The 16,508-nt window shown below is 51.4% G+C and overlaps 1 protein-coding gene across 7 annotated transcripts; it reads right to left on the bottom strand.

Moving 5' to 3' along the window:
• Positions 1 to 2,038: 2,038 nt before the first annotated feature.
• On the bottom strand, positions 2,039 to 16,508 carry SEPTIN3 (septin 3). Of its 7 annotated transcripts, none has more exons than XM_068191411.1 (10): positions 16,348 to 16,508; positions 7,579 to 7,770; positions 7,201 to 7,329; positions 6,391 to 6,472; positions 5,897 to 6,034; positions 5,415 to 5,532; positions 4,868 to 4,963; positions 3,940 to 4,039; positions 3,407 to 3,458; positions 2,039 to 2,178 (listed from the first exon to the last, which is right to left on the bottom strand). In XM_068191411.1, exons 2-10 carry the CDS (start codon positions 7,739 to 7,741, stop codon positions 2,043 to 2,045), a joined length of 1,014 nt encoding a protein of 337 aa, XP_068047512.1. In that variant the 5' UTR covers positions 7,742 to 7,770; positions 16,348 to 16,508; the 3' UTR covers positions 2,039 to 2,042. The 7 variants fall into 7 exon arrangements, with proteins under 7 accessions (XP_068047512.1, XP_068047511.1, XP_068047508.1 ...); XM_068191410.1 differs by lacking the exon at positions 16,348 to 16,508 and adding an exon at positions 15,363 to 15,551; XM_068191407.1 differs by lacking the exon at positions 16,348 to 16,508 and adding an exon at positions 14,535 to 14,664 and having other exon boundaries at positions 3,940 to 4,036.

The following is a 16,508-nucleotide window of genomic DNA, read 5'->3' as shown; positions in this document are numbered from 1 at the left end:
TGCTGGTACGGCCCTCACGTCCTAGTGGTGCTGAGAACGGCTGATTTGTGTGGACAGGTGGGAATGAGAGTGAAGAGACCCTTTGCTTTGCAGTGACAGCACCAGAGAAAGCCACAAGATGGACGTACGCTCCTGACAATTCTGCTAAGGCTTGGACAACCCTATTGCCAGCCCTGGCCCCCGTACAGCTCCATCAACCAACATCAAGTTTGACTTGAGTCCTCCTCTGCTGCTCATTTGCTGTTTTCTTCTTCCTCCCTCCAGTGCCAGCCTTTCCAACCCCCATCCCAAGACCCCGCACTTCCCCTTGCTCGTGGTGCTGCCGTGCCAGGCCATGACATTCCACATGTGTGCTTTAAGTGTGGCTGGCAACTCCCCTGGAGGGGACAGCCCCTGCCAGCCACATGAAATGCAGGGACAGGCAGACACTGCCAACCTCTGGCCAATCTCTGGTCTTCTCCTCTCCTTCCTTCTGCCCTGACAGTCCTGACACTTTCGACCTCGCTCAGGGACAGCCAGAAAATGGCTGACACACCAGCTAGACACAAGCATGTGGTCTTCAGTGAAGCTGGCGTCTTTTTGCTCACAGGTCCTTGCCTTCCCTCCCCATCCCCTCCAGGGAAAGGTAAAACAACAGCTTCTCAGCAGGACACAAAAGCACATTGTTCAGAAGGTATGAGAGCTTGGGAGAGGGAGGAAACAGCCTGGAGAAGAGGAATATTCAAGTACTTGGAGAAATGAAGGAGAGACTTAAAGGATAAAAAACAGAGAAAGTGGGACAGGGAAAGAAAGGAAGGAAGAAAGCTATGGAGGGCTAAAAGGGAATGAGGACAAAAGCACAGGAGTGGAGGAGGACATGGGACAGTAACAGAGCAGAGGAACAGCACTGCTACAGTAGCAAATGCAGCCATTTCAATGAGGAGAATGAGGAAGAGGTATCTCTTGTGCCCCCAGCCTGGCCCAGTGCTTCTCAATCCATGGCTGTTTGCACTCCTCCAAGATGCCCAAGGTGCTATGCCAAGTGGAGCTGTCCCTCGGGGAGGGTCCCAGCAGGGAACCCCTGTGGCACTGTCTTCCCAGTGCTCGCACAGCCGAGGGGCCATCTTGTGGGGAAGGGTTTGGCCAGGACCTGCTCAGTGCTGGTGGAGAGAGACCACTGCAGGGGCATGGGCTGACTCCATGAGCTGGGGTGACCCAGCACAGATTGGTCTGATCTGCACAGAGTGGAATGCCTGTGACACAAGCATGGCTTTCGACCTTCGTGCTGGCCAGGGCAAATGCACCCTCTGCAGCAGGAACACATTCTTTCCCCCTGGGTTTTGCTTATTTTGGAAAATATATCCATTTTCCCCAAGTACTTTGATGCTTCTCAAACAGATGCTACAGGCCAAGAACTGTCTCTTCCCACCAGTCACTTGCTCTGAAACACAAAACGTGCCAGTCTTCTCTCATCTACCCTGTTCCAAGCTGCCATTTCCCCTTGGAAAGCCACAGCAAGAAAAGGGGATAAAATGCCAGGCCACCATGCCCTCAGACCAACCAGCTGCCTTTACACCCATGGAAGAGCCAAGAGAAACCTCTGCTGACATCTCTTGAAACACGCATGCATTGACTCCACCATCTCTCCCAGAGTCTCTCCTTGCCATGTCTCCAAGTGATAAAAAAAGGACTACAGCATGCCCCACACTGCCCCCCCCTCCAAAATCCATGCCCCTAGAAATCCTTCCCCCACAACACTATTTCCCCCAGGCAAGATACAGAGCTGAGACACAGAAACGAGAGAAAGGAAGCTGATGGACAGTCCACTGTGCAAAAACCAAACCGAGAATGGGGACACTCTGGGAAGGACGGGGAAGATGCCCTTGTCCCTCTCTGGCACACAGGGAGGCACATGCACGCCCGCACGCACTCACACTTGCATCCTCTCACTCCCACGGAGGATGTGCCACATGCTTCAGAGACAGGCCCATGGTTGAGTCAAGGGTAGCAGGGGTGGGTTGTCTATCCAGAGTCACCAGGTGACTGTGGAGGGGGAGGGTCTTTCACAGGTTACTTTCGTGGTTTTCCTCTGTCTCGACAGTCATGGGGGGCAGCCCTCCATTGTCATTCAGCCGTTTGGCCCTGTAGGTCTCATAGTGGATGTTGTGGGTCACTTCTTTTAGGTCCTGAAGGTGGGTCCTGCAGGGGACAAAGTGGGTTGGGAAAGAGGATATGATAGCAAATATCAGCACAGTAAGTATTATCCTTCTGATGATAATTTTATTCCCCAAAATAAATGGAAGATTTTTCAGTCAGTCAGTTTAGCTAATTATTGTTAACCCTCTTTCTGTATGGGTGGATAGCATGGGTGCCATCATACACAACCGAGAGCTAGAGTATCAGCATTTGAGAACACACAGGCAGGATGCAGGACATGGACTGAAATTCCTGGCTGTGCTTGCCAGTGCCCCGCCCTTCTCTCACCTGTGCCACTGGCACAGCCACTGGCCATCCTGGTGTGTCAGAGCAGACTGGGGCTTATCTGAAGCAGCGGTGAGGCAAGGAAGCATCAGGAGGTGTATCAGGTTCACTGCAGATCATAAGCTGCAGAACACTGCTGTGAGCATCATCTCTAACCTCCATACACAGCCTGGGGGCTTGGATTGTTATAGGCTTTGTGATGATCATTTGGGTAGCATGTTTTTACTGAAAGACTTTGGAAAAGCACCTCTGCTGCAGAAGGTATTACAAAACAAAAAGAGGAAAGTAGGGTGATGTCAAAGCATTGTACCTGGCCAAATGTCTCAATAGCATCATATGAGCCACAGGCTTTGGTTTTGAACTGTGTTTCTGCTATCTTCTTATTTTTTGTGCTGTTTTTATAGGGAACAGAGATGACCCTGGATCTACAGCTCTCCTGCAGAATTTGTGCTGAGGCAACTTCATGAAACAGAGTAGAAATAAGACAGGACAATGAAAGCTAATGAAATATGAAGCTTTTTGCTTCTAGCTCATATGTTCCAGCACATCATTCAACCTGGAAGGAAATACAGTCTAGGATGTAGTATGGCCTCTTTATTACTGCCCTGTTGTCAGCAGCAAATAAAAGTCTTTGCAACCTTAATGGAATTTTTTTAAACTCCCTTAATGGAAGTTTTTGCAGCCTTGAGAGGGTGGTAGTATCCTTCTTTTCTCCAGGCATGCAGCTCATACATGAAAACTAGCACCTACCTGACACAGTGGTCATGTCACTAAGAGAGGCACTAGAATATCTACCCTTTAACTCAATCCAACCCTACACCACATAAGCTTTTACTGCCTGAAATTTACTTTATTTCCCTTTTAGTAGGGGCTGTTTCATTCTGACTGGCTCTCGGGAAGACTCCCAGCTTGTCAAGAGCAAACTGGTGCGTGACCATGACCTTACCTGATGACAAAATCTCGAAGTAGGGCAAATTCACAGTGATTGAGGTTTTCCACTGAAAAGAAAGCAATCAATTGTTACGTTTGATTTTTTCAACAGCCCCTTTGTGGTTATAGAGCATGGGAAAGTCACTGCCATGGGGGCAGGTTCCAAGTGGGAAGAGCTTGCATACTTCAGAAAGGACAGACAGCTGTCTGAATGCCACACTATCGAGCATTGAGGAGACACACTAAGAGATGCTAAGCAGTCACACATGAATTTTCATTTGAAAACCAAGGCAACCTCAGGAGCTTAGCTTCACACACCATGGTGTTCAGAGTGGCTCCAGCTTCTGCCAGGTGGTGACAGTGGCACCATATTGACCATGGCTGTTCCCTCCTGGCAAAGCTATTTGAGAATTCTCCTTTTGCTTGGTTTCAAGCAGTTTGTCACAAATGGGATGGGAAGGTAGCCACAGGTCATGCTATCTGGACTCTTGTCTATTACTGTGATCTGCAGACAATACTTTCAGCTCCCATAAGCAAGAGGTTTTTTACCTTCAATGATTCCCCAAGGTGTTTTCCTGCCCAGGACTCTTTTGCCATTCACTTGGTACTCCTTGTCACTGCCCACTACTGCAAAGGGCATGCTTTCCTGCTGGGGAGAGACACGTGGAAAGATCCATTGAACCCATTCCAGAGACCAGCACCACCATGGTTCCCCATCCACCTTTCCACCTCTGAGCTCAACAAACACAAGGCCTTCTCCAAGTGGAGAGATTCTCCAGAGCAAAACTTCACTGGTTGTCCTTTTCACCCCTCAGTGCTATCCTTAGAATTATGGACTCTTGCTTTCCAGGTGTCCTTGCACCCCAACAAGCTTAGTGGGTAGCTTACAGCAGTGCCAAGGGCTCCAGAGCTGGGGCAGAGCTTTTCTGCACCTACCTCCAGCATTTCTGAGGGGGATGACCAGAGAAGAAGTACCTTAGCATAACCAACAGAGGGTCTGTCAGCCCAGAGCTGCTCATATAGATAGTTCAAGGTGAATATTTCTCACCATATTTGTAGTTTTTTACAATAGAATGATGGGACTCAAATAATCCTTCCCCATAAGCCACATGAACATTCATAAAGTTTAATGGCTGAGATTGTACTGAGAAAAGCCAGAAATGGAGTAAGTGTGCAGCTTTCCTGGGAAGTAGAACAGTAGATGAGGCTACTGGGGACTCAGATCTCTAAACACAGGGAGAAACTCTGTGTTTCCAGAGCACAGAGTGCAGGAGACTGTGATCCATAGGGCTGTGCAGATTTTCCTAGGTTTACTCTGCTTTACAGATATCCCTGGAAAGAGACTGCAATTACCACAGGAATAGAGATTAAAAAGCAGTTTATTTCTTATGTGTGAGGGTAATGATGCTGAAGTGCAGAACAAAATGTGGTGCTCTCCTCATCCACCCTTCCCCTCCCACAATAAAATGTTTCCTACCCTGATTTTGTCGTTCTCTGTTTTATCCTCCAAGTCCTCATCAAATTCTTTCTGGGGATAAAACTCGATCCCATTTACTTCTAGCTCCTTGCGCACCTAATCAGAGAGACATTTTGGAGCACAAAGCAGCACAAACCTGAAGGGAAGGCAGTTGGCAAGGCCAGGCAAACACATCTGGGACATCCTTCCAGTGGGCAGAAGCTGGAGGGATTGTCCCAAGGAAGTGCACAGTAAAGTGAGGACACAAGGGAGCAATGATGAGTCTTTCTTCCCAACCTCAGTTACTTGTCTGGCTCTCCGGTTCCCATGACAGAACATATCACAAGATGTCACAAGGATACACACATTTCTTCCTTCTCTAACAGATGCCCTCAGAGATATAAACAGCTGCATCTTTAGGACTTAACCCACCAACCCAGCATTGGACTCTGTGCACACCCTGGGGGTGTGCAATTGCACTGCAATCCCAGAAAGAAGGATACAACTCATTTCTCCCGTCTCCAAGCCAGGGCAGGGAAGGATCCCATCCAGAAGAGGAGATACTCACTCTTTGTTTGAATTCGGTTTTCTCCTCCAAGGTCATGGTGTCAGCCTTAGCAATAACTGGGATGATGTTCACTACCTTGCTGAGATGTTTCATGAACTCCAGGTCCAAAGGCCGCAAGCTGCAGCCCAAGAAGGAACAAGATGGAAGGGGTCACTTCTTACCTTCCTCGCCTTTAATCCTAATGACCGTCCAAGCATCAGGGCACCAGTGAACCCTCCCTTGTACATACCCTGCTTGCTGCCACCATGTTCTCATCTCCTTCTTCCCATCCATTCTGCCCTCTCCCAAAAAACACAGTGGCATTTCTCCCCTCTTGTAATCTTAGACCCTTTCAAGCCCCACATCTCCCAGAGTTAAGCTAAACAGTGCCCAGTCCTGCTGGCAGGATCCCTGGATCCATGTCTGAGGTGCAGCAGTGTAGGGTATATATCTGGCACAGAGGTATCAAGGGCTGGAGAAAGGACAAGGGACTGTGTACATACGAGTGTCCCGTAGGGGAGATGAAGTAGAGGCAGCAGTGCACGCGTGTGTCTGGAATTCGTTTCTTCCTTGCAATATTCACCTCCTCTTTCAAAAACTTTTCATATTGCTCGTTGATGTATTTCTCAATAGGCTCCCAGCTGTTGAAGTGGGAGAAAGAGATGAATAGACAGGTACAAATCTCCTCGTGTTCCTGCCTACAGTGTTCCCAGCTCTGATGGCAGAGCAGTCTCAGGCATTAAAAAAAAAAATCCACCTGAAACATCTTGCCATCAGCACAGATTATTAAGAGTTTCTGTACACTCACCATGTAATATGTGCATACCCCTATCACACACATAGACCCATGGTTTCACCGTCCCACGGCCCCATGATCAGCCCCCGAGTGCAACAATATCCCAGATGCTTTCAAGGGCCAAGCAGATTACAATCACTTATATACCATCTTAACTTCAGCCCTTTCTGGGACACAAGGCTTTGATCTTGTAAAACTCACCAGTTCTCATTGTTGATCTGGTCCCCAAACCCTGGTGTGTCAATCACTGTCAGCTTCATTTTGACACCACCTTCTTCAATGACTGGGGGAGAAATTGCAAACAATCATACTCCTCCCTGGGGACTTGCTCTCTCATGAAACATGTCTTTGTGTCCCACACAGAGGGGAACAAGAGAGCTCTGCCCTCATCCCTGCCCAGCAAGCATAATCAGACCAGCTTGTGTCATGCCTCAACAGTTATGACCCTCGTTTCCATGTCTGACCCCAAATTTTGGTAATATCTACACAAAAGCCACCTTACAACACTCTGCCAAAGGAAAATGGATTTGTGCTCAGTCTGTGGCCCAAAGGTAGTACCTACCCTAACACAACTTCTCCCCTCTAACGCATCATCCTGGATCTGAGATAATGCTCATTACCCTGCACCACTGTAGGAGTTGTGCTGATGCTTTGTGAGGAGCTGTGCACTACCAGGCTTGGGATGGGACCCAACAATGCAACTTGTGTAGCTCATTAAATGTAACTGCAGATGAAAATGACTTATGGCAAGGCTTAATCCACAACTGCAGACTAATCTCTTCGGTGATGAAATCTATTTGTCTACCCCTCACTTTTGGCTGTGGCATCAGGGGCATCCCAGTTTAAGAAAAGTCTTGTCTGTCTCTGAGGCCATCTAAAACTGCCCTTTAGCTTCCTATGGGAGAAAGGGCTGCCTAATACCAAAGAACTATTTGCGTAGACTGCTGGGATCTTCTGCAAGACTATGCTGAGGCGTCAGTATTGCTTCCACCCCAGCAGCCTGGCTCTTACCGTGCCCAATAGCTTTGATCTCCACTGTCTTGGGGATCTTCTCCTCCCGGTTCCAGCCTGAAGATTTGCGGCTCACCTGGGATTTGAAGAGGGTGTTTACCAGTGTTGACTTTCCCAGTCCGCTCTGACCTGAGGATTGCAGAGAGGAAGCTTGTGACATTTGCCACAGCCTGGTGATGATAGCAGGCCCAAGGAACAGAGCCAGGCTGGCAGGGGAAGGGGCTGGAGGTGTCTCCTTGCCTTGTTCAGGCTCTGATTTCCCTCAGAGCAACTTCTATCTGTGCCCTCATGCCCTCCCCACAGGGCTTGCTCTCCCACCTGGCTTCAGAGGACAGTCCCTGGCCACGGTTCCCAGTTTCTCAGCTGGTCTCTGCCTACCTACAACCATGATGTTGAAGTCAAAACCTGTCTTCATGGTTTTCTTGCGCATCTGCTCAATTATGGTGTCGATACCGATGTAGCCCAGCAAGCTGGCGTTGATGCCCATGGGCTTCATTGGTACGACTGGCTTTTGTCGCGGCTCTGGGACCAGCTCAGACATGGCTGCTTCGTTTTTGCTCTCCACTGGTCCTGCATGGGGACAAAGATTGAAAAATCATCACTGAGGTGTAACAACAGCCTCCTTGCTGACCTGTCACAGGGGCAGAGTGCAGCATTGATCAGCCTTTTCAAGGGCTATTGAGAATAACTGAAGGTCAAGATTTTAGTGGTAAGGCTCATCATGGAGCAACATCTACCTGAGTTTCTAGCACACTCTTCTATGTCCCACTCCAGATGAGAAGGTGAAGTGGGGTTCATTGAGAATGCAGTGTATTGATGGCTACCTCCAAACAGCAGGAGCAGGGGCAGCAAGGCTGGCTGGGCTGATAATCAGGCATCCAAAGCTCTGGGTGTGTCTCCTTATTTTTGTCTCCCAGTTCTCAACAGGATCACCAGTGTTTTGCCCCTCCAAGTTCACCATAAAATTTGCAATGGAACAGACTTCAAAAAATTATGTGTCAAGTCCTGGCATTGAAACAGAGTTTGGGATGTATCATGAGGACTTGCATGTTGGCCCTTGCCAGGGGTGGCTGCATTACTGGCTGTGGTGCACAGGCTGAGTTCCTCAGAGGAAGACAGTGGTGGAAGTGAAAGCACGGCCATGATCTCTGTGCATGCCTCCCACAGACCAATGGTTTTTGTCATACTCAAGAAACTAATCATCATGATCAGAAAAGTAATTATCTGCCTCTTTCCCTCTCTCATCTCTGCTTCCTCACTTCTTCCATGTAAAACAATCGTGTAAAAAGAAAACCCCGAGGGCATTCCAGCCTCCCTGACGCTTTTTTGGGTGATGGCACACATTGCTAGGGGCAGACCTCATCCATTTATCTCTGTCTCATTAGTGAGTAGCTCCCACCCGCTGGGAAGAAGCAGAGGTTGGGAAAGGACAGGGCATGGAAGAAAAGCTCTAATTGGTGAGGAAGGCAGACGTGAGGGATGAATCTGGAAAGGAAGATGAAGGGGATAGGAATCAAATACCTTTCATATACAAGCCAGCTGCAAACTAGAGGTTCTCCCACTCTAATTACTTGACTCCCTATGCTTTGTCTCATTAGAGAGTTATTTTTCCAGGACAGACAGAATGCATTCTTGCTTGGTAAGTACTTCATTTGTTTTGTATGCCACTTCAGTTCAAGTATCTTACATAAATTATCCCTTTCCACCATTTTGGCAGAGTTTTTTTCACCACTTATCAGAATCCACTGGCAGCAGAAAAGGACATGAGCAGCTAGGCAGGCAACTGCCATTTGGTGGTGACATATGCCCCTCTTCACAAGGAAAATGATTCAGAAGTCACTGGTCTGGTGAGATTGATAGCACCAATCTGGGGTCCCTGTGACACCTTAGTCAAGACAGGCAGAGACAGACTGAGAAGAGGTCAGAGAGATTTTGCTCAAGGACATGGTTAGGGAGCAGGCTTGATGGCTGAACGGGGAGTCTGCCTGGCACTGCCACATAAAAGCTCCAGTGCTGACACAAGGGCTGCTCTACACAGTGAAGATGTTACATTTTTTATAAGCTGTAATATCCCACTATCATGTGCCCACTATCATCTTTCCTTAGAAAGATCCTGTGGAAGGGCTAAGGAAAGATCTTTGCAGGGACAATGGTGTCTCCACCCAGCTCCTTTCCACTGCTTGGGAAGTCTTTTATATTAAACTGGGAGGAGTTTCCCCTGTGTGAGACGATGGTAGCACAGCCACTTACGTACAGCACTGTGGGTAACATCTGAAGGCTCTTGTGCCACCTCTGTTCCACCTTGCCCACACAGGAGAGGTCAGTGAGAGGATGGCCCCCCTCCTGCATTTCTCCACCGAGTGAAGGCACCCTGGACTATCATCACCCTCTCCTGAAGCAGCCAGCAGCACCCTGGGGGAACCAGAGCACAAGATGGACCATTGACTTGAGTCAAACTGGCAATTTGGAGCACCTCACACTGCCAGGCAGCTGCTGGAGGAGGCAGCCTGCCACGCCAAGTGCTTCTCAGCTGCAATTCTCTCTCACACCCATCACAACTACTATGTGCCCTTCCTGCTGATGAAGCATCCCTTGAGGCTCCCATTGTCTTTTTTCAGATTTATCAAAGCTGATGTGAGCCAGGAAAGCCCATCTCTCTGGTACAGCACAGGGGGCCAAGGCCAGCCAGTTCTCCTGCACCCTACCCTTCACTCATCCTGTCCCAGGCTGCCCACAGCACCTGTGTCTTGGTTGTGTGGCTGTGCCTTGCCCCTTATGCTGCTGCAGCGTTCTCTATATACACCCCACACAGCCCTGCTGGGGTCCTACCTAGCCCTAAGAGTGGGAGAAGAGAGAGAGAAATGGAATGATGAGGGAATTAGGGACAGGGGGCTGTGGGCCCAGTGAGGCACTTGGCTACTGGAGAAATGAGGGCAAATAAACTCCAGAGGTGGAAGGGAACAGGTCAAGACAGGAAGAAAGCCTAGCTGAGCAGCTGCATGGGATGGGTGCAGAACATGGTCCATGTGGGCTGTGACCCTTTCACTGCCTGGGTGGTAGCTTCTCCTCAATGCATCTGTTACCCTCTCCTTTATTCCTTCAATGCTTGTTCTTACACAGGGAGGAGGAAGGAGGGAAGTTGCCGTCAGCCTCAAGGCTCACTAAGAGGTTCATAACTCATCCCTCAGTCTCACCAAGGAAAGCCTTGCCCAGAGCCAGGAGATGTTGCTAACTGCTGAGGACATCATAATACAAGACCATTCCTTTGCAAGCTTCACTGTTGGAGCCAGGAGCTTGCAGTGACTAGGGCAGACATTTCAGATTCAGATTCTTGGGCAGCTATAGAAAACCCCGAGACCAGGAGAAAAGATCTCCCAAAGTCTCCTTAAATATATTTCCTGGATTTTGTATCAGAACATTCTAGGTGTCAGGGTAAGCCACCTGCTTTTCTCCTCTAGTCCACTTGCCTTCTTCTCTTTGTGGGGTTCCTTCCCATACAGCCTCAGGCAGGGAAGCCCCCATTTTGCAGAAATTTTCCCAGGGCTCATCTTTCTGCATATGACTTTTCACCTTTTGCCTCCCACAGATTAATTCAAGGAGCCAGCTGAGGAACAGCCTGCTGGGGTGTGCAAAACCAGGACCGGAGCTGTAAGAGGCACCCTGAGACAAGAAGCATGCCTGCCTGCTCTCCTGGGAGTGGCTCTGTTTTATGTGCACTAAAGCTAATGGTGCTAGGAAGGCTCCTGAGCACACTGAGCGGCTGGTCAAGGGGTGGCATTCTGTGTCCTGGGCACATCCCGTAGCCCTCGCAGCTGTCCCCTGTAATGAATGCACAAGAGGGCACTACAGCCAGTATGGCTGATCATGAATAGAGGGCTAGCCAAGGTTAATCACTTACACCTGCTGTTTGCAAGGCCTCCCTTTTCCCTGCTGCTTTGTTCTCTGTGCTAAGAGAAGCTCATTTAAGAGGGCTGTAGCTGGTGATACCTCCCTGCTGCCCAGATCCGGTATGAGGGGGTCCTGGGCTGGGCACTTAGGGAATAATATCTGGCTCCCAGGAGATGCTCCATGTGACCGGACCAAGGGAAGGCACAGCTTTTGAGGCAGGGACAGGAAGAACCAGAATGAGTGCCCAGAGAGGTCCCCATGGTCCCAGCTAGCTCCTGCTTCTGACACCCATTGATCCACCCCAGAACCTCTTCCTGGAAGGCCGGTATATGTGGCCAGCAGCAGACACCACTACTGCAGCTCACCCTTCATGCTCTGATGTTTGCAGGACCTGTGTGGGGACAGAGGTGGCCCTGCAGGTCCCTTGGGGGCTCAGATAGTGGGGACCAACATCTACTATGTCCTGATAACCCAGATACAGTTGCATCCCCTCCCCCTGCCTTCCCATCCTTTGTCTGGCAAGAGGGAGGGAGAGCTGCAAACAGTGCTCACCACAAACCAGCTTCCAGCAAGGAAAAGCTATTTAACCCCCACATAACACATGGATGGCCTCGCTGCAGCTCTCCTCCAGTGTAGCACGAGGTTGTCCCTCTGCAGCTGGAGGCAGCGATCCTCAAACACATCTCACCCCAGCCCCTTCCACCCATACGGTCCTGGACCCACAGTCCCACTCCCTGTACATATGGAACAGGGAGGAGGGATGAGTTCAAAACCTGAAGGTGGCTGATAGAAGCAGGCCCTCAAAGGGGCCAGGATGCCAGGTTCCTAGGAAAGAAAGCAAGCAGCTGCTTCAGTAGTACAGGCTCCCTGGAGCTCATGGGCATCAGGACCTGCTCCTTGCTTCAGATCTGCAGAGGTGCTGGACTGAGCATCTCTCCACTAAAAAAATACCTTTCCCTTCTCATTTCCTATGATGACCCCAGGGCATTTCTTTCAGATGGGCAGAGCAATGGCTGAGCCCTGCTGGATGTACTGCCTGACCTCAGAGTACAGAACCGAACCATTCTTCTTACCAGATCATTTTGCCTGGCTTGAAGATCATCCCAATCCTCTGGGCTGCTGCAGCCTTCCCGACAGCAACCTTTCTTCTCCTCAGCACTCTGTAAAGGGCTTGGGCAAGAGCCCAGCTGCAGTGAAATCTAGGGCAGCATGTGCTGAAGCCTCTCTGGAGATGCAGAAGCTGGAGGTGAAGGAGCTGGGCACATGCCCAGCCCAGCCACCCCAGCCCCAGCCATGCCCTTGGTGCTGCTCTCCAGCTGTACATTCCTTGTCCCATGTCCCAGTTCACCCCCTGGGTGGCACAGCTGTATCACAAGGCGAGGGGATGCCGAGCACCCCTGGACCATGGTAGCCACACCACCACAGCTGCCTGTGCCCCTGCTCGCATGCCTGCTGGCTCCTGTGCAGATGCCCAGGGAGAGGCACAGGACATCCCCACTGCCCGCCACTGGCAAGGGACAAGCCAGGTGCTGAGGAGTTTGTGGGCACTCCCCAGCTGGATTATCCCTTCCTTTCAAAGCAGTGCCTGGCACTAGCTACTCCGCACCAGCACCACAACCAGCCCTGCTCATTCTTCTTCATACAAGACTGCTGCCACCAAAAGGAAAAAAAAAACCAAAGACAAAGCCAGGACCGATTTCCCCCACTGCCCTCGGGGGTTATCCCTCCCCCATGCCCAGAGCTGGGCAGCGTGTGGGTACGGCAGAGGATGCCTGCGCAAAAAGCCCCAGCGGTGTCCCTCTGGCGTTGGCCAGCCCTGCCAAGCCCGGAGCATCCTACCTTTGAACATGAAGCTTCCTTTGTCTCCGAATCCTCTCTCAAGGGAGTGGATCTCCCCCCACTTTTCTAGCCTGACGCTGATGAAGCGGCACGGTGAGCTACAAAGCTCCACTTGCTTTTACCTTTGTCTTTCTTCCCTGTGTCCTCTTCTCCCCCTTTCTCCTTCCCTTCCTTCTCCAGTGGCTATTTCAGCAGAGCGGGGATGCTGGTGCTGCTCCTGCTGCCATCGTCATGTGACCTGAATATTAAACATCTCCGCAAAATCTCCCCCCGCGCACCTCCCCCGGCTCCATCCCAGGCCCCCGCCAGCTTCCCTGACTTGCGGGGGGGGCATGGCCTCGGGGTTGGAGGGGCCGCTGCCGATGGGTCCCCCATTGCATACCCACACCCCACAGGCCTTTTCTTGCCTTTTTCCCTCCCAATTCCCCAGCCTTTTCAGCATCTCTGCTTGTTTAGGGAGGGGCATATTTAACCCTTGACAGCTTAGTTCCGGCGGGGCTGAGAATCGGTGCTCTTTGCCCCTAGGTATTTCGTAGGATCAGGGGATTGCAAAACCTCCTGCTTTCCCAGAGGGAGGAAATTGAGAATGTGTTGGTTCATCAAAAGCGATTTGCCCTCCAGCTTGGCTGTGAAGGTATGAGAAACCTTTTCTCCTCCAGCACCATGATTCCTGGCTGTCAGCCCAAGGCACAGCGGCAGAGCCAGCGCTGTCCCCTCTGCGTCATGTGTGTACAAACATGTGTGTACAAACATGTGTGTACAAACATGTGTGTACAAACATGTGTGTGCCTGCATCTGGCGAGCACGGACACGTCCTCCCACTTACACCACGTTGGGGTACACAGGTCACATCCCCTTGTGCTCTGGCAGGCACCTCCATGTGCCCTGTGGATGTGCCTGTGCCTGGAGAGCTGTGTGGATGCCTCTGGCTGCTTGCATCTTTGGATGGGGATGCCCTTTCCCTGCTTTGCATTTCCTTCTCCTACATCTGTGAGCCCTGGCTCCAACAGGCACTGTGTTCCTGTCATGCTGTGCTGGGGCACCAACATCTGGGAATGCTCTGACCCTCCAGTCAGTGGGATAACAGGAGCACCATGTGTTCCTCCACCACAAGACAAACCCCCTGGGTGGAGGCCTGGCTGTGGGATGCCTGGCAGACTTGGCAAGGGCTTGGGGTTCCTCTTTTTGCAGTGCTCTGGGACAAAAACTGCACCCACCGCAGGTTACAGGAACATTTAGAAGTAATTGTCAGCAGTTACCCCGGGCTAGGCTGGGCAGTGGACAGACTGGTTTCCAACAAACAGACAGGCATTCCAGCATTCAGAAAGTGTCCTGACATGGCAACTACAGCTGCCCGTCTCCCTGCTGGCTGCCAGGCTCACAAACACACGGGCTATCCTCCCACCAGCTATTGTCCACCCATAATTCTGGTGTGGGTCAAGAGGAAATCACTCCAAGGGGAGGAAGCCCCTCTCCTCCCTCTCATCACCCTACCTCTTCTGAAGGGTCCTGCCCCATGCTGGGCTCCATGTCATCGCCAAGGGACGCCTTGGTGCCTTCCTCCCTCCCTCCGCCCAGCCCATCCCATCCCGTCAGCGGAGACCCACCGGAGCGTGGTGGGGCGCAGGACAGCCCCATCTTCGCCACCGGGGTGGCCTCGGCCCCGTCAGAGCTGCCGTGTCGCGGGGGCCCCTCGGCCGCCACGGGCCGGGGCCGCGGAGGGATTGGGGTGACAGGGGCCGTGGCCCGCAGCCGCTCCCAGGGGAGCCCGCCGCCGGCCCCGGCCGCCCGGCGCAGGGTGACCGAGAGGCAGCTCCGCTTCGTGGGGGCAGCGACAGCGAGGGGGCTGTCCCGCCGCCGTGAGGGGCCCGGCATGCGGCTGGGGCCGCTGGGGCTCCCTGGGGCGGACAGGCAGCTGCGATGCAGGGCCATCTCCTCCTCCATGGCGGTCGGCTGTGGGATGGAAGCAGAGGTGCAGGGCAGGGGCCGGGGTCCCAGGCTGTCCCTGCTGTCAGGGCTGCGGTGTCTCGGGGTGCAGGGCTCCCCGGGGCTGCTGTCATTCACATGCTTGAGCCCCCACCTCCAGCCCTGTCCGGCCAGCCCGCCTCCAGCTGGGACAATGGGGCTCTTGTGGCCCGCATGGCTCGCTCCCACGCTGGGTGCCATGGCCACTCCTGCCCTTGCCCGGCATCTTCCTGACCTCTGCCACCAGCAGCCCCGCAACATGACCCTGTGCTCTGGTCCTATGGCAGGAGATGGAGGAGTGATGCAGACCTGCCAGGTCAGGCCTGTGCTGCCTGCTTCCAAGGACACTGGGTGTGATTAAAAAGAAATAAAAAAATATCTGAATTTTTGAAATGCTTTCCCTTCCTCTCAGTTTCCCTCCCTCCCCCCACCCCAAATGGCATATTCGAGTGCAACAATTTATATCCCACTGCGCTAGTTCAGTGGTCACTTGTTGGGTGTTCGTCCAAGTTGATGCTTCATTCCCTTATTCTGATTTCCTTTTGCTTCTTCATTATCATGATTATTATGATTGTTTCTTAATTTTGCCAGCTTTGTGGCATTTTCAGGGTCAAGAGGGATTCAGCTTGCCACAATTCACCTTCCTCTAAGAGACTTTGAAGGGTAACACAACAAACAAGGAGGAAAGAAGAAAGGTGTGTTGGTGGGATGGGATGAGAATATGAATGGTTTGTTGGGTAAGTGGGAGCAAAGAAAAGGGAGAGAGGCACCCACAGCACCTACAGTGTGGCATGGACAATGATTGCATAATTTCAGGGGACCAGGGCTGAGGGAAGTGGAAGAGGAATCACTATCCAATGGCCCACATCAAGTCATTTGGAATGCTGGTGGAAGGCAGAGCTCAGGACAGTGCAAGTTCTCTGCTTCCTTAAGGGCAAAGAGACAGAAAACATGAAAAAAAACCAACTTGATACTTGTAGTATTTCCAGCATTAAGAACCTTCTCTGATTCTTTATGCAGTTTAATTCAGTATCTGTGACTATTTCCTTCTTCCCTGAGGTCTTTCTGGCTGCACAGATCCCACAGAGGAGAAACCATCACAGTTTTCAGGCAGCATTTGCCATTAATTATTCCCAGATAGCCCAACAGTGTAGCTGGTACAGGAGCCAGGTGGATGGAGACCTACCCTCTTGTAAAGGAAACCTCACTGCAGATTGCTCCTCGCTGCCTGCCCAGTGCTAGAGGGAGGCAGCTCCCAGGGGGAGCAACAGAAAAACAAAGCATCAACCACACAGTTTGTCACACACTTCCACTGGTGAAGCCTTTGACACTGCTGACAATAAAGTCCTTCATAGCCATGGAAAATACCTGCTTAATGATGATTGCATCAGGACTAAACAGCACAAGTAAGCCAGAGGAGATGAACAATTAGTTTCTCTCTAACCCAGCCCTCACCTGGTTGCTGTCTTCTTTTGCTCAGTTTCTGCGTTGAGTCATGGGCAGTGTGGAGCTCAACACAGGCACAGCAGCACACAGAAGAGAACACAGAGCAGGAGAGAGGGGACCCTCATAAGGGCAGGCCCCCTTCCTACAGCTTAACTTCTTCCTGACTGCCC

The sequence above is a fragment of the Anomalospiza imberbis genome, chromosome 5 (genome assembly GCF_031753505.1).
Source record: "Anomalospiza imberbis isolate Cuckoo-Finch-1a 21T00152 chromosome 5, ASM3175350v1, whole genome shotgun sequence".
NCBI classification, from domain to species: domain Eukaryota; kingdom Metazoa; phylum Chordata; class Aves; order Passeriformes; family Viduidae; genus Anomalospiza; species Anomalospiza imberbis.
The sequence above is the reverse complement of the archived record's forward strand: the minus strand, read 5'-3'. Positions and strand labels throughout refer to the sequence as shown.